The sequence below is a fragment of the Balaenoptera physalus genome (assembly GCF_965194825.1).
Source record: "Balaenoptera physalus genome assembly, chromosome: 5".
NCBI classification, from domain to species: Eukaryota; Metazoa; Chordata; class Mammalia; order Artiodactyla; family Balaenopteridae; genus Balaenoptera; species Balaenoptera physalus.
The window spans coordinates 86,066,818-86,082,349 of NC_138884.1; the positions used below are offsets into that span (position 1 = coordinate 86,066,818).

General features: G+C 35.2%; 1 protein-coding gene and 1 pseudogene across 4 annotated transcripts in view; both read right to left on the minus strand.

Annotated features, from left to right (window-relative positions):
• The window catches only part of LOC309661983 (proline-rich protein 11 pseudogene), a 367,415-nt pseudogene that overhangs the window by 124,689 nt on the left and 227,194 nt on the right, over positions 1-15,532 (minus strand). The window lies entirely within an intron of this gene.
• Positions 7,124-15,532, minus strand: part of UBE2K (ubiquitin conjugating enzyme E2 K) — a 73,314-nt gene continuing 64,905 nt past the window's right edge. For all 3 annotated transcript variants that reach the window (XM_082464312.1, XM_082464314.1, XM_082464313.1), the window contains 3 exons: positions 10,830-10,929; positions 7,723-7,851; positions 7,124-7,391 (listed from right to left, as the gene is read on the minus strand). In XM_082464312.1, coding sequence (XP_082320438.1) covers positions 7,317-7,391; positions 7,723-7,851; positions 10,830-10,929 — 304 coding nt within the window. In that variant the 3' untranslated portion in view covers positions 7,124-7,316. The remainder of the gene's footprint in view (positions 7,392-7,722; positions 7,852-10,829; positions 10,930-15,532) is intronic.

The following is a 15,532-nucleotide window of genomic DNA, read 5'->3' on the forward strand; positions in this document are numbered from 1 at the left end:
TTCCTTTCATAATCTCTCCCTATCTCTTCATCTTTTAATTACTACCCCAATCTAGGTATCACAGTCTCCTTCTTTCAGTTTACTTTTGAATCTTACCTCTACCTCAGTTCCAAAGCAATTTGTTTCAGTGAGTAAATGCCCCTTACCTGTACATGCCCTGCCGCCAAAGTCACACTACTTTCTCAATGCTTTTGTGTATGCAACAGCCCTCCCTCAACCTAAATTCCATTACTAAGTGAAGATAAAGGTTAGGGATAAAAATAGGGAGTGAAGAGATACTAGGTATAACTGATGGAAGAGAAGTGTAATTAACTTACTGTTACAAACAAAGCCTAGAGTTACTTAAAGAGGAATAAGCATATTGCTTAGTGACCTGGAGACAACTCAAAAACAAAAATCAGAGATATTCAGAAGCTACTGTCTCTATGGATTAGTAGTAGAGGTAGGAAGAGGATCACACATTTTCCACTGTGGACTCTTTGCCACTAATTTTTAAAAATACACGTTTATGGGACTTCCCTGGTGGCACAGTGGTTAAGAAACCGCCTGCCAAAGCAGGGGACACGGGTTTGAGCCCTGGTCCAGGAGGATCCCACATGCCGCGGGGCAACTAAGCCCATGTACCACAATTACTAAGCCTGCGCCCTAGAGCCAGAGCGCCACAACTACTGAAGCCCGTGTGCCTAGAGCCCATGCTCGGCAACAAGAGAAGCCACCGCAATGAGAAGCCCATGCACCGCAATGAAGAGTAACCCCCACTGGCTGCAACTAAAGCAAGCCCGCGCGCAGCAAAGAAGACCCAATGCAACCAAAAATAAATAAATAAATTTTAAAAATGCACATTTATTATTTGGAAAAATAATTTTTTAATGAAGAAAATCAACCATGCTAATAATCACCTCAGCAGACTATTATCCTGAATTTGTTTCCTTATTAAAATTTTGCCTTTGTTTTACCTCCAGGTCATGACATCTTAAGGTTAACTAACCGAAGATGAACTACCTCTTCTCCTCATATACACAGAAGTATGACATTATGCAATTAAGAACTGAAGTATCTGTAATGGAATACAATGATTTTTAGGGCCAATTAGATTTTGCAGTTTAAAAGATCTTTTTCTATGGGTTGCATAAACCAAGAACAATACTATTTATTCTATTCTTCCAAATATCAGGGAAAAAGTGTGTCTGGTGCATGTAAAGCAACTTCAGTAGAAGTCATGAAACCCTACAGTTGAACTTAGTTCATCAAAACATTCTATTCAATTCATACCATGAGGACTGGTTTGGACATACTTCCCTTGGAATGAAGACCTCACTCTCACCTGAACTGGTTTTCCTTTTCATGCTTGCAAAGGATCCCTCCACATTTCCTATTTTTAAGGAAAACAAGAATAGCATTTTAGGTCTCAAAAAGCTACCAGGTTTAGTAGGCACATATAAATAACAATATTAAGGGATTGTCCCCCAAAATAACCTGTGACTCTAGGTATAAAACTTATTTTAATTGATCTATTTTAAAAAAGGAGACTGGAAGGTCTCCTTTTCCTTAAAATTCTGTTAATTCTATGAATATGGTTAGGAGATACCACTGGAACTTCATTAATCCTGTTCCTATTACTTAGGACAGGAGGTCATTCATCTATCAATATAATACAAATAATAATGAATGCATATAGCAAAGGAATATATATTTTTCACATACTAAAAATGAAGAGCTGAGGAATACATAACTAGAGAGCTGAATGTTAGCTGTGTAGGAGATGAAAAGTCACTATTTGTTGCTCTTAAATAAAAATTAGGTATATTCTGTATATGTAGCTAAGCTTTTACACTGTAAGGGAGAAACAAAGTACTAGGTATATTAACTAAGTATGAAATACTCCGAGTTTCTGAAACTTTGCCCTGTTTTATATGGTGTTTGCCTTGTTTTATCTGTGTATCTTGAAAAAAGGCTCTACAAGTATCAAGTATTGTAAACTGAATATTTAAAACAGATTGCCCTTCTTGCCTTTGGTCAACATCCTATTAAAAAGTAATTTATGATAAAAGATTAAGTAGATTTATAAAGTTGTGCTTTAATATACTTTTACTGAAATTCAATGAGGGGAAATGAACATTACAACATGAATACTTGAGTAGATAGTATATTACTGTAGGAAATACTCCTAAAACTTTAGAGAATTCATGTTAATTCTTTAATTCTTTGATGAATGAAACAAAACACGTACCAAGTGTTTACTATCATTTCAATTTGACCATCCTGTGCTAAGGATTAGCATGAGAGCTCTCTCGAATTCCATTTGTTATCCTTGATTTTTAATATGTAAAGATATAGCTTGCTCCATGAAAAGAGCCCTTCATACTGGTATTCCAGTGAGAAGCAATTCCATCTCCAGGCTATAGTAACTCATAAGCCTGCTGAAAGCTGGTAATAAATGCCCTAGAGACACAAAGTTAACAATCAGTTTGCCATATGAAATAATACAAATCCTAACCAACACAGCCTCTTCTAATTATCAGTGTCAACAGAGGCAGAAGTAATCCAGAATAGTATTACCCAGAACTTGCTGAAACAATTCAGAGTCCTTGCCACTGTATAGGCACTCTTTCCAGAAAGATTTGTGTGCTTACATGAAAATAAATATTACTTTCAGTATCAACTACCTCTGGATTACTCTAAATTTTGGATTAGAATCTAGCCAAATAGTGTTATATTTTCAAATAGTTCTAATTAGAATTTCAACCTATTTTAAAATTCAAAGCACTAATATAATTTATTGCATTTATCAACATATACTCATTACTGTAAAACTTGCCTAGCAGAAATATCTCCTGGTTGTTTTTCTTGTTTAAAGCAATGTGGAGGCTTAACTGCCTGCCTATTGATGAGCACCCAGAAAGAAGATATAAACCATTTTCAGGGGAAAACATGCATGCATTTATTTTTAAGAATTCCCAGTAAGGGGGAAAAAAAATTCAACATCTTTAAAAATGTGTTTATTTTTTAAAAAATCAGTTGTGTACAAAAGTGTTTCGTAGTTTTTAATTCTCAAGACAAATACCCAACCCTCCACCCCCAGCCCACCCTGCTTCAATAGTCTTTCTGGTAACCCACCCAGTTTTCCCCTTACAGGAAGTTAACGGCTCAGAATAGATCCTCCTATAGAATTTATCATCACTAACAGATTGTTTAGAATAGAGATCTAGAGAAGCTAACAAGCAAGATTCTTTCTCAGTGAGGTTAATGAAAATCCCTATAATGGCAGTAGACTTCCAGCAGACACCACAACAAAGCACCATCAATTGCTGAAAGCTAAAAAATAGATATTATTTTCAATAGTATTTCATTTTCTATTGGAAAAGTCTTTAAATTACATTAAATAAGTCTCTTTCCCCCCAAAGAAATAGTCTAGCTTTTATTATGATGCCTGTAAAAAGTAGGTAACAGCAAGCACACAAGGATCATTTAACAGCACAGTGCAAATGATATGAATCCACTCACCCCCTAGGACCAAACCGATAAAATGTGCCACACCTGATTATATACAGCAGCACTGAATATATACATATATATGTATATATTCAATGCTTGGTTGAAATAACCAAAAGGTGACACATTCACAACTTACATTCAGGTGATGAGCACAGGTTTATGAGGGTAGATCAGTCCAATAGAGCAGTAACAGAACAAATGGGACAAGTGAGATACTGACATTCCCCTACCCTTATGCCACAAGCTTTTTGATCCATATTGCAACAGTGCAAACAGAACATGTGACATAATATGTAGACACGGCAGAAAAGTCACACTTGAAGAAAGGCTATTTGTCAGTAAATGACTTCAAGTTACCTTCTTCCCCAAGTGACAGCAAATAGCTGATGTTAAGCATTTATTTTTAACTGGTACTAAAAGAATGGAAATGCAAATTTTTAAAATCAATGGTTTGTACCCTGGAATTGAAGTTTCTTGAACTAGAAAAAGTGATTAATACAACATCATTTTGTACATCTCCATGAAATCAAGTTAACTGTAAACAGCTTCCTTTTCCTATCCAAACACTGTTTCCATCTAGGTACAAGAGTATACCTGGCTCCAACTCTTCCAAGCCCAAATTCATCTTTAAAACACCAAAAAAAAAAAAAAAAAAAAAGAAAAGCTTTTGTTTCCTGTGCTAACAAAGATCGTGTAATATTATTATACCCCTACTGTAGAGTTTTAAAAGCTCAAATCAGGCATACACTTAGAGCCAAGAACTGCTTTTCACATTGATAAACTTATAAAGCAGTAGTAACACGATATGCTGCATTCTGTAGTGCATAAATAAGCAATATCCACTTTATCTGCCAATTCTTTCTTATACTTTAAAATTATTTTGCATAGTTTTAAGCGCCACCAGCAATCACAAACATTAAATACTTCCAAAAAAAGAAAAATTATGTCTTTCATTCCATAGATAACTCTCCTCAAAAGCAAAATGGTCAGAATACAAACACACATATATATACTTGAACGTGATATTTGTTTAAGTAAATCATAGTCACAATTCCAAACATTTGGGGGAGCCAACACAGAGCATCTGATTTAGTACCAGTTTCTCAAATATTTATGTATCTTACCATATACTTATTTGGGTCACAAATTGCTACTCATTCATTCAGTCATCTGTACTGAAATATTACATAACTATTTGTTCTTTTAAAGGTCAGGCACATACTCAGGAAACAGACCTGATTACAGTAAAAGCCTATAGGAGTATCAGTGACTTGTAGCAAACCTGTCTGCCCTAAAAGGGATAAAACTATTTATATGTTTTACCATAATTTTGAGGCCTTCACAACTGACAAATCACAAATAATTGAGAATTATAAAAATAATTTCCATCAGGGTACCTCTTCCCTAGACCTGCACTTCTAATGTTCTTTTTCCAAACATATATAAGACCACAGAAAAGAGCAACTGCCTTTATTTCTATGTTTGGGAAATAAATCTACCTGTAGAAAAATAGGAAAAAAACAAAAACAAACAAAACAGAAGGCGACAGTAGGAAATGTACCAGAAAAAGAAAGAGATTATCACATTAAATGTAAATGAGGTAAATTTTAGAAATGAAAAATCCATTATGAAGAACCTCTCATACAAAATACTGTACTTTTCAATTTCCTGGGCATTGGGGATGTTGAATTGTAGTTAGACGAGTAAACCCTAAGGGGCTAATGTGCATAAAAGTCATAGGCAAGGTATAGCTGCCTCCAAGAGCAAAGTATATGATGCTTGACCCTTAGTAAATTCTCAGTTCTTTCTCTCTCATTTGTCAAACCACAGGACAATTAAATATACCCTGATAAAATAGGCAAATAGTAAACTGGGTAGAGGTGTCTGATATTTAAAATAATCCAAATATTACTAATATTACCAAGCCACCCGCCACTAAAAAAAAAATTAATTCTAACCAACAATGGAACAAAACTGTCCACATTTTCACACAATTCCAACCTTACTTCAAAAATATAAAGAAAAGTACATGGTTTTAGCTATTTAAAATAAATAAAGAAAAATCTTGTTTCCTTTGGCATCTTTAGAAAGTAACTAAACTACAACAAAAGGAGGTGACTGTGTAAAGAAATTTATACTTAAGCAAACATATGGGGAAAAAAACAGTAACTTGTGTTTAGTATGCAATAAAATCAACTACAAGAGTTTACTATTGATTAGGAAAGCCTTACAAGTTTTTGGAAGAACCTCCACATCTTAACATTACAATATATTTAATAATGGTTCTTTTATTGCTTCTAAGATTATTGAGAAGTCAAATGAAATTATGCTGAATTTACGGTTCAAAACTATTTTCCAAACACTTAACCATTATAATTTAGGATAAGTAACACTTGAAGAAAGCAAACCTTTTATAATATGACTTTCAGTATACAGCCTTACTTTAATTCATTCTGATTCCATTACATTTTTGTTATTTTTGCATTGGTCCTGAATATGTAATAAGAACTGTGTTTCTATGTATAGAACAGCCTACACAAATCCATTTCACCCTTCATAAAATGGTCACATTAGTGTTTGAGCTTGCAAAACTAATAATTTTCAAACTTTTGAACTTAGAATGAAATGTAAGTTTAATACGTATAGAAAGTCTGACTATGTACAAGAGAAGGTAAAGTTTTCAATTCTCATGTTATCAGAAACATCATAAAGAAAGCTAGATTTATAACACACTTCTATTCCTATGTGCATTTGAAGTATGTACAGTAAAACACCAACACAGCTTTCATGTGTCAATAGGGGGAAATGCAAGCAAGAGTGACTTTTAAAGGATCTGATAAAGCAATCTCTTATAAAGCCAAAATTAGGCTTAAAAAACTGCTAACAGTTGATTTCATCCTTGCAAGTTGTCAAAGAAAAATTTCATCAGTTTAAAAATAGAAAGATGTTAAACTCACTGAAAAATTAAGCTGGGTTCTTTCATTAAATCTGGGAATACTGCAACATCAAGTTTTTACTGTTTTTGCAAGAGAAACAAAACTGGCAGCTCCATTTTTACATTATTACTTACTTATATATGAAAGTTCTAAGAGTGAAGAATTGTGACAAAACACACCAAATGGACAACCTAAAAATGGAGCAAGGGATACTGTCCCTCAGCACATTTCCCCACCAAATAGAGAAATTTACTATTAGAATATTAGCTGTGTGTGGTAAGAGGGGAAAAACAGATATGGTGTCCCAGTCTGTTGACAAGGACAAAAAGGCTCTGAATAGGTCACCATCTTCAATTCTGAATAATCTCTTATTTAAGAATTCTCAAATGCTTAAAATGGTGGTCTTTTCAGCTACCCATCCTAAGAAGTCAAGTACAAGCATGCAAGTAAATTCACAGGCACAGAGGATCCATGTTAAAAACAGTTAAGGTAGCTGTGATGCAACACCAACAATTTGAATGGCCCTGACACACTCAAAATATTATCTTAATTATTCAACGAAATCCTGAAGCAAACTCTTGCTAGTCTTGGTACACTGCTAAACACTAAAGTAGCATGTTTTTTCCATGGTTTTAGCTTAGCTCAAAGAATTTTTACACTATTAAGTAAGAAAAAAATTAAAGTATTTCCCCTTTTTAAATTTACAGAGACGTTTAATTAGCTTTATTTACAGAGCAGAGATTTTTTTCAGTCTCCAATGGTGCCTAGATAACATCATTAGGCAAGAATGCCAGTTTAAAAGAAATCTACGCAGAATCCTAAAAATAACAGATGTTGATGCTCCTCAAGAAGGGGCAAGCTTGACTATATCAGCAGCTCTATGTCTCAGTTACTCAGAAGCAATTCTGTTGCAGTCTCTACATCCCAAGATTTTGAAGACAAGGCCACTATTACTGCATTCTGTAGAAAAGAAAAGGGGACAAAATAAAATAAACAAATAAAATCTCAAGGAAATATTTTTAAAATACTGCATCACCCACTGTCTTTATATTAAGAACCCACACCTTGTTTTTTCATTTTTAAGTTACCTTGCACTTCATAAAAAGAAGCTTCTAAAACCAATGACTGGAATCAGCCAAAAAAAAAAAGAAAGAAAGATCACTGGTTTTAATAACAAAGATTGTTTATCAAAATTAGATTTAGGGTATTTTTTGAGCCACTTTTGTCAGCCAAGGATTTGCAGCAATAATTTAATGAATAAGTAAAAATCAACATGCCTTTATGTACTTACCCTATCAAAGCCCATAGCACATAGGTTTTCTATTTTTTTGGTGTATTCTGGACTAGAAACTGGTGCTCCAGCATACACATGTGCCCAAAGTCGAGCTGTCTGTTTGAACATTTCGGGATTTTGTTTGTACTATATGGGGGAAAAAAATTGATTGGCATGACAATGCAGTTATAATATTCAATATAGTAACTCATCTCTTAATTGCCTAAAAACCTGATTTTTCTAAGTAAAATGTAAATAAATGTGGATTAGATTTTTTTAAATGTGACTGATTCACTTTCCACTGCAAACAAACTATGTCACTCAAGAAAAGACTGTTTAACCTGAAGCTGTGATTCACAAGTTTCACTGAGGAAAGAAAAACAAAAATAACGTTTATCAACTTTAATCTCCAATTTCAACAAAGTAGCAGAAAACTAATACTAAATGGAGTTATTAGAGTTGTCTCTAAACACTGTGCAGTGGTAAACATTACAGAGATAAACAGAACTACTAGCTTCTAAAATTATGTGGACATTAATAAATGTGACCAACTTTTGTATTAATCATAGCTCAGGCTAGAATACAACCTGACTTTGCTGTTTTGCTAGAGCTGTATTAGTGTACAGTGATTTAAGAAAACCCCATATGCAAAGTCCTAACTTACAGCACATGTTTTGAGATGATTAACTCACCATAGAGTACTTTTTAAAAGGTAAGATTTTCCATATGCATTGGAAAGAAGTAAATTTATTCTCAAATATTCTGGGACTACCATTAATTAATAAAGCCAAGTATAAATTTAAAATATTAAATTCACTTTAATATTTCTTAAGATGTTTTATACACATTAAATATTTCTATACATTAAAATGATAAATCTAGTTTCTACCATTATTAAAAGGAAATAAGTCAAACTACTGAACAGAGTTAAAAGAAAACTGAGTCCAACCTCAAACTTTGAGGCTCAGAACTCAACAGGAAATCAAAGCTGGAACTCAAGCCATGTTTCTGACTATCAAAAATGAATGAATAGCACATATATAACATGTTAAACCACAATTCTAAGCACTCTAAGGCAAATAATAGTAGAACACATTAACCAGGATATGCACAACATAAGGAGTGACGAACTTTTCAAAGGAAAGGAGGAAGTTTCTAAAAGGAAATGTTTTCTTAGGCAGAGGAAAAATGGCGGGCTGGGTGAAATGACATGTAGGAATGACACCATCTTGAACAGCATGAGTTTGAAGAACAGTAAGAATTTAGGAGATGAAACTGGGTTTATAGACAGTTCAAATCATGGAGGAACTCTTCAAACTAAACAATTTGGACTTACCAAGTAGGTGATAGTAAAGCTACTAATAGGTTTTTAACAGTAAAGTGAAATAAGATTTACACTTTATAAAGCTAACTGCTATCAGTGTAGAATATGAGGGAAAGAAGAGGCTGAGGTAGGGAGCTCCATCAGAGCAGTCAAATGAGAAATTTTTAAACATGTGAATTAAGGCAATCAGAGAAGTATTACGACAGAGAGATACTGGGATACGAGAGAAAAGGAGACATAGAGAAGTACTCCAAGTCTGTGACTGGGATATATAAATAAGCTGATTATATTACACAGAAGGATGAACAGGTTCACAGGTTTAAGATTCTGCATTCAGTTTTGGGAATGCTGTACTAAGGTACCCATGGAATATTCATACAGAGCTATCCACTTCCCAACAGGCTCTTGGGCTCAGGACAGAGGTCAAGCCTGAATATCGTTATCAACATACAGGTGGTAACATCAGCGTGGATATGATCATCCAAGTGAGAGTATGTCATGGAAAGTGAAAGAAACAATGTTAAGAACTGAGAAAGTATATTTGAAAGGGAGGAGAGGTAATTCCTTGGTGGTCCAGTGATTAGGACTCTGCACTTCCATTGCAGGGGGCACGGGTTCAATCCCTGGTTGGGGAACGAAGATCCCACAAGCCATGCAGTGTGGACAAGAAAAAAAAAAAAAAAAAAAAAAAATGGAGGGCAGGGCAGAGGGGGGCAGAGTGGAGAAAGAAGAGAAACAACTGTAGGAAGCAGGAGGGAACAACCACAACTACGAAGATAGGAAAAGAAAGTAGTATCTCAGAAGTCAAGAGAAGAAAAAACTTCTAGGTTAAAAAACAAAAAAACACAAGGCTCAATAAATCCTAATGGCTTAAAGCAGGGGTCCCCAACCCCCAGGCCACAGACCAGTACCAATCCTCGGCCTGTTAGGAACCGGTCCACACAGCAGGAGGTGAGCAGCCAGCGAGCAAAGCTTCATCTGCCGCTCCCCATTGCTCACATCACCGCCTGAACCATCTCCACCCCCCACCCTCCGCCACTGGTCCGTAGAAAAATTGTCTTCCACGAAACCAGTCCCTGGTTCCAAAACGGCTGGGAACCACTGGTTTAGAGTATGGGTTGGCAAACTTTCTTAAAGGACCAGATAATAATAATTCAGGCTTTCAGACAATACTGTCTCTGTCATAATTATTCAATTCTGCCACTTGTAGCTGTGAACAAATGGGGGTGGCTACGTTCCAATAAAACATTATCTACAAAAACAGTCAGCCTGGCTGTAATTTGCTAACCTCTGCCTTGGAAATCAAAGATCACAACTGAAAAATATTTATTCCATTTGGCAATTACAAGGTTTTTGATAACCTTCACCATGCAACTTCAGTGCCACAGTTGGAGCTGATTAACATTATCATCAGGGAAGGATCATCACTGAATTAAGAGACAGATAAATGGATACACACATGATAAACCACATGTAGTAAAATGTTAATCATAGAATCAAGATGGTAGGTAGATATGTGGGTATTCACTGTGTAATTCTTTCAACATTGTGTGTTTGAAAACTTCATAATATGTTAGGAAAAAAGCATCTACCATATAAACAATTAAACTACTGTGTTAAAAAAAAATCACAAAATTAGGTTTTCACTATTACATCTGATACAATACTCTCACAGCAAGAAAGGAAACCATTTCCAAATTTACTTTCAATAGACGTATGCTTCTGTTCTAACCACTGCAAACCACTAAAGTAAACACTCATAGGTAAGTAAAAGAAAGTCTTTCAAAAGCAGCTACCTTACCTGATTTGCTACTACTGCATCTTGTGGATCATCTGGTTCTGCAGCCGCCAGTAGCGCTTGCAATGACAATAATACCGTGCGGAGAGTCATTGCTGCTGCCCTGAAATTCAAAATAGGAAGATATCCCAGTTAAGAACACTTTGCATGACGAACCAATATAGAGGTTTTCTGAATAAAACTGAAGCTAAAAATAATCTAGTTTTTTATCTTAATCATATAATTAAGTCTTAGAAATTTATAATTATATATCTGCCTACCATTTTTTTTTTACAACAAATGAGTCCTTCTATTTCTTAAGACAATTCAAATTGCCCTTAATTGGCTTAGTTTTTTTCATTTTGCCCGTGTTGTTGACATATCCTTATGGTCAGCTTTATCTACTGACTTACTTTCTATCCATTTCTCTAGACACAAACTTAAAATAAAGTGATAAAGTAACATGTGAAACTTCCCTTCTGTGCAATTCTAAAAACAAGATACCATCAAGCAAATATCCTTTATTTTCAAGAAAGCGTAAAATTACTTGGAGGGCATTATGCTAAGTGATATGTCAGATAAAGAAAGACAAATACTATATATGATAGCACTTAAATGTGAAATCTAAAAAATAAAACAAACTAGAGAATATAACAAAAAAGAAGCAGACTCAAAGACAAAGAGAACAAACTAGTGGTGAGCAGTGGGGAGAAAGAAGGAGGGAGGGGCAATATAGGGATGGGGTGTAAAAGGTACAAATTATTAAGTATAAAATTAGCTACAAGGATATACTGTACAACATGGGGAATACAGCCAATACCTTATAATAATAATAAATATATACTATTTTATAAGTATAAATGGAGTATAACCTTTAAAAATTGTGTATCACTATATTGTACACCTGTAACTTATAATATTGTATACCTGTAATTAACATAAAATTGAACACCTGTAACTTATATAATACTGTACAGCACCTACACTTCAAAAAAAAATGAAAGAAAATTAAAAAATCATTCTACAACATTCTGAAAAGGGAAAATTTTTTGCTTAATATACATAATATTCATGCCTCTAAATGTGTTTATAAAGCAAATATTTATCTAGAAAATGGTATCTACCTAACCAAAAAGGACTCTTAGCATTTCTGTTAAAAAATTACTTGACCAGTTAATATACAAATATTTCTGAATACAATAGTGAAATACCATAGTAGTGAAAAATTTTAAATGTTGAATATTATTTTTTTTGAGATGATCATATGGTTTTTATTCTTCAATTTGTTAATATGGTGTATCACACTGATTGATTTGCATATACTGAAGAATCCTTTATCCCTGGGATGAATCTCACTTGATCATGGTGTATGATCCTTTTAATGGGTTGTTGGATTCTGTTTGCTAGTATTTTGTTGAGGATTTTTGCATCTATATTCATCAGTGATATTGGTCTGTAATCTTCTTTTTTTGTAGTATCGTTGTCTGGTTTTGGTGTCAGGGTGATGGTGGCCTCATAGAATGAGTTTGGGAGTGTTCCTTCCTCTGCAATTTTTTGGAAGAGTTTGAGAAGGACGGGTGTTGGCTCTGCTCTAAATGTCTGATAGAATTCACCTGTGAAGCCATCTGGTCCTCGACGTTTGTTTGTTGGAAGATTTTTTTTTTTTTTTTTTTCTGGCTGTGTTGGGTCTTCGTTTCTGTACGAGGGCTTTCTCTAGTTGCGGCAAGCGGGGGGCCCTCTTCATCGCGGCGCGCGGGTCTCTCACTACCGTGGCCTCTCTTGTTGCGGAGCACAGGCTCCAGACGCACAGGCTCAACAGTTGTGGCTCACGGGCCTAGTCGCTCCGCGGCATGTGGGATCTTCCCAGACCAGGCCTCGAACCCGTGTCTCCTGCATTGGCAGGCAGATTCTCAACCACTGCGCCACCAGGGAAGCCCTGTTGGAAGATTTTTAATCACAATTTCATTACTTGTGATTGGTCTGTTCATATTTTCTATTTCTTCCTGGTTCAGTCTTGGAAGATGATACCTTTCTAAGAATTTGTCCATTTCTTCCAGGTTGTCCATTTTATTGGCAAAGAGTTGCTTGCAGTAGTCTCTTAGGATGCTTTGTATTTCTGCTGTGTCTGTTGTAACTTCTCCTTTGCCATTTCTAATTTTATTGATTTGAGTCCTCTTCCTCTTTTTCTTGATGAGCCGGGCTAAAGGTTTAGCAATTTTGTTTATCATCTCAAAGAACCAGCTTTTAGTTTTATTGATCTTTGCTAATGTTTTCTTTGTTTCTACTTCATTTATTTCTGCTCCGATCTTTATGATTTTCCTTCTACTAACTTTGGGTTTTGTTTGTTCTTCTTTCTCTAGTTCCTTTAGATGTAAGGTTAGATTGTTTGAGATTTTTCTTGTTTCTTGAGGTACACTTGTATTGCTATAAACTTCCCTCTTAGAACTACTTTTGCTGCATCCCATAGGTTTTGGATCACTGTGTTTTCGTTGTAATTTGTCTCTAGGTATTTTTTAATTTCCTCTTTGATGTCTTCAGTGATCTCTTGGTTATTGTTTAGCCTCCATGTGTTTGTGTTTTTTACACTTTTTTCCCCCTATAACTGGTTTCTAATCTCATAGCATCGTCGTCAGAAAAGATGCTTGATATGATTTCAATTATCTTAAATTTACTGAGGCTTGATCTGTGACTCAAGATGTGATCTATCCTGGAGAATGTTCCGTGTGCACTTGAGAAGAAAGTACAATCTGCTACTTTTGGAAGGAATGTCCTATAAATATCAATTAAATCTATCTGGTCTATTGTGTCATTTAATTGATATAAATATCAATTAAATCTATCTGCTTCTATTGTGTTTCCTTATTAATATTGTTTCGATGATTTGTCCATTGGTATAAGTGAGGTGTTAAAGTCCCCCATTATTACTGTGTTACTGTCGATTTCCTCTTTTATAGCTGTTAGCAGTTGCCTTATGTATTGAAGTGCTCCTATGTTGGGTACATATATGTTTACAATTGTTAAATCTTCTTCTTGAATTGATCCCTTGATCATTATGTAGTGTCCTTCCTTGTCTCTTGTAACATTCTTTACTTTAAAGTCTATTTTATCTGATATGAGTATTGCTACTCCAGCTTTCTTTTGATTTCCATTTGCATGGAATATCTTTTTCCATCCCCTTACTTTCAGTCTGTATGTGTCCTTAGGTCTGAAGTGGGTCTCTTGTAGACAAGCATATACTTGGGTCTTGGTTTTGTACCCATTCAGCAAGCCTGTGTCTTTTGGTTGGAGCATTTAATCCATTCACGTTTAAGGTAATTATTGATATGTATGTTCCTATTACCATTTTGTTGATAGTTATGGGTTTGTTTTGTAGGTCCTTTTCTCTTGTGTTTCCCACTCCGAGAAGTTCCTTTAGCATTCGCTGTAGAGCTGGTTTAGTGGTGCTGAATTCTCTTAGCTTTTGCTTCTCTGTAAAGCTTTTGATTTCTGTCAAATCTGAATGAGATCCTTGCCAGGTAGAGTAACCTTGGTTGTAGATTCTTCCCTTTCATCACTTTAAATATATCATGCCACTCCCTTCTGGCTTGTAGAGTTTCTGCAGAGAAATCAGCTGTTAACCTTATGGGAGTTCCCTTGTATGTTATTTGCCATTTTTCCCTTGTTGCTTTTAATAATTTTTCTTTGCCTTTAATTTTTGTCAATTTGATTACTTATGTGTCTCGGTGTGTTTCTCCTTGGGTTTATCCTGTATGGGACTCTCTGCGTTTCCTGGACTTGGGTGGCTATTTCCTTTCCCATGTTAGGGAAGTTTTCGACTATAACCTCTTCAAATATTTTCTCGGATCCTTTCTCTCTCTCTTCTCCTTCTGGGCCCCTATAATGCGAATGTTGTTGTGTTTAATGTTGTCCCCAAGGTCTCTTAGGCTGTCTTCATTTCTTTTCGTTCTTTTTTCTCTATTCTGTTCCGCAGCAGTGAATTCCACCATTCTGTCTTCCAGGTCACTTATCCGTTCTTCTGCCTGTTATTCTGCTATTGATTCCTTCTAGTGTAGTTTTCATTTCAGTTATTGTATTGTTCATTTCTGTTTGTTTGTTCTTTAATTCTTCTAGGTCTTTGTTAAACATTTCTTGCATCTTCTCAATCTTTGCCTCCATTCTTTGTCCGAGGTCCTGGATGATCTTCACTATCATTATTCTGAATTCTTTTTCTGCAAGGTTGTCTATCTCCGCTTCATTTAGTTCTTTTTCTGGGGTTTTATCTTGTTCCTTCATTTGGTACAAAGTCCTCTGCCTTTTCATTCTGTGTATCTTTTTGTGAATGTGGTTTTCCTTCCACAGGCTGCAGAATTGTAGTTCTTCTTGCTTCTGCTAAATGTTGAAGATTACTAAAGAACATGCCCATTTTCACCACACAAATTAGATAATTCTAAACCAGTCTTTTTCAACTGGGTTCCTCATTTTAACCATAGAACAGAGCAAATTACTAAGTATTTTCTCAATTTCCCCAAGGATGGTATATAAATAGTACCATCCTGGATGCTTAGGAAAAAAGTTAATTTATTATCAACAACAAATGTCTTAAGGAAATGTGTCTCACACAGTGTGGTTTCTTCAACCGGTAGCAGCAACCTCACTTGGGAACTTCTAAGAAATGAAAATTATTAGCCCTGTCCCAGACCTACTGAATCAGAAACTCTGGGGTGGTTTAACAGATACTCCAAGTGATT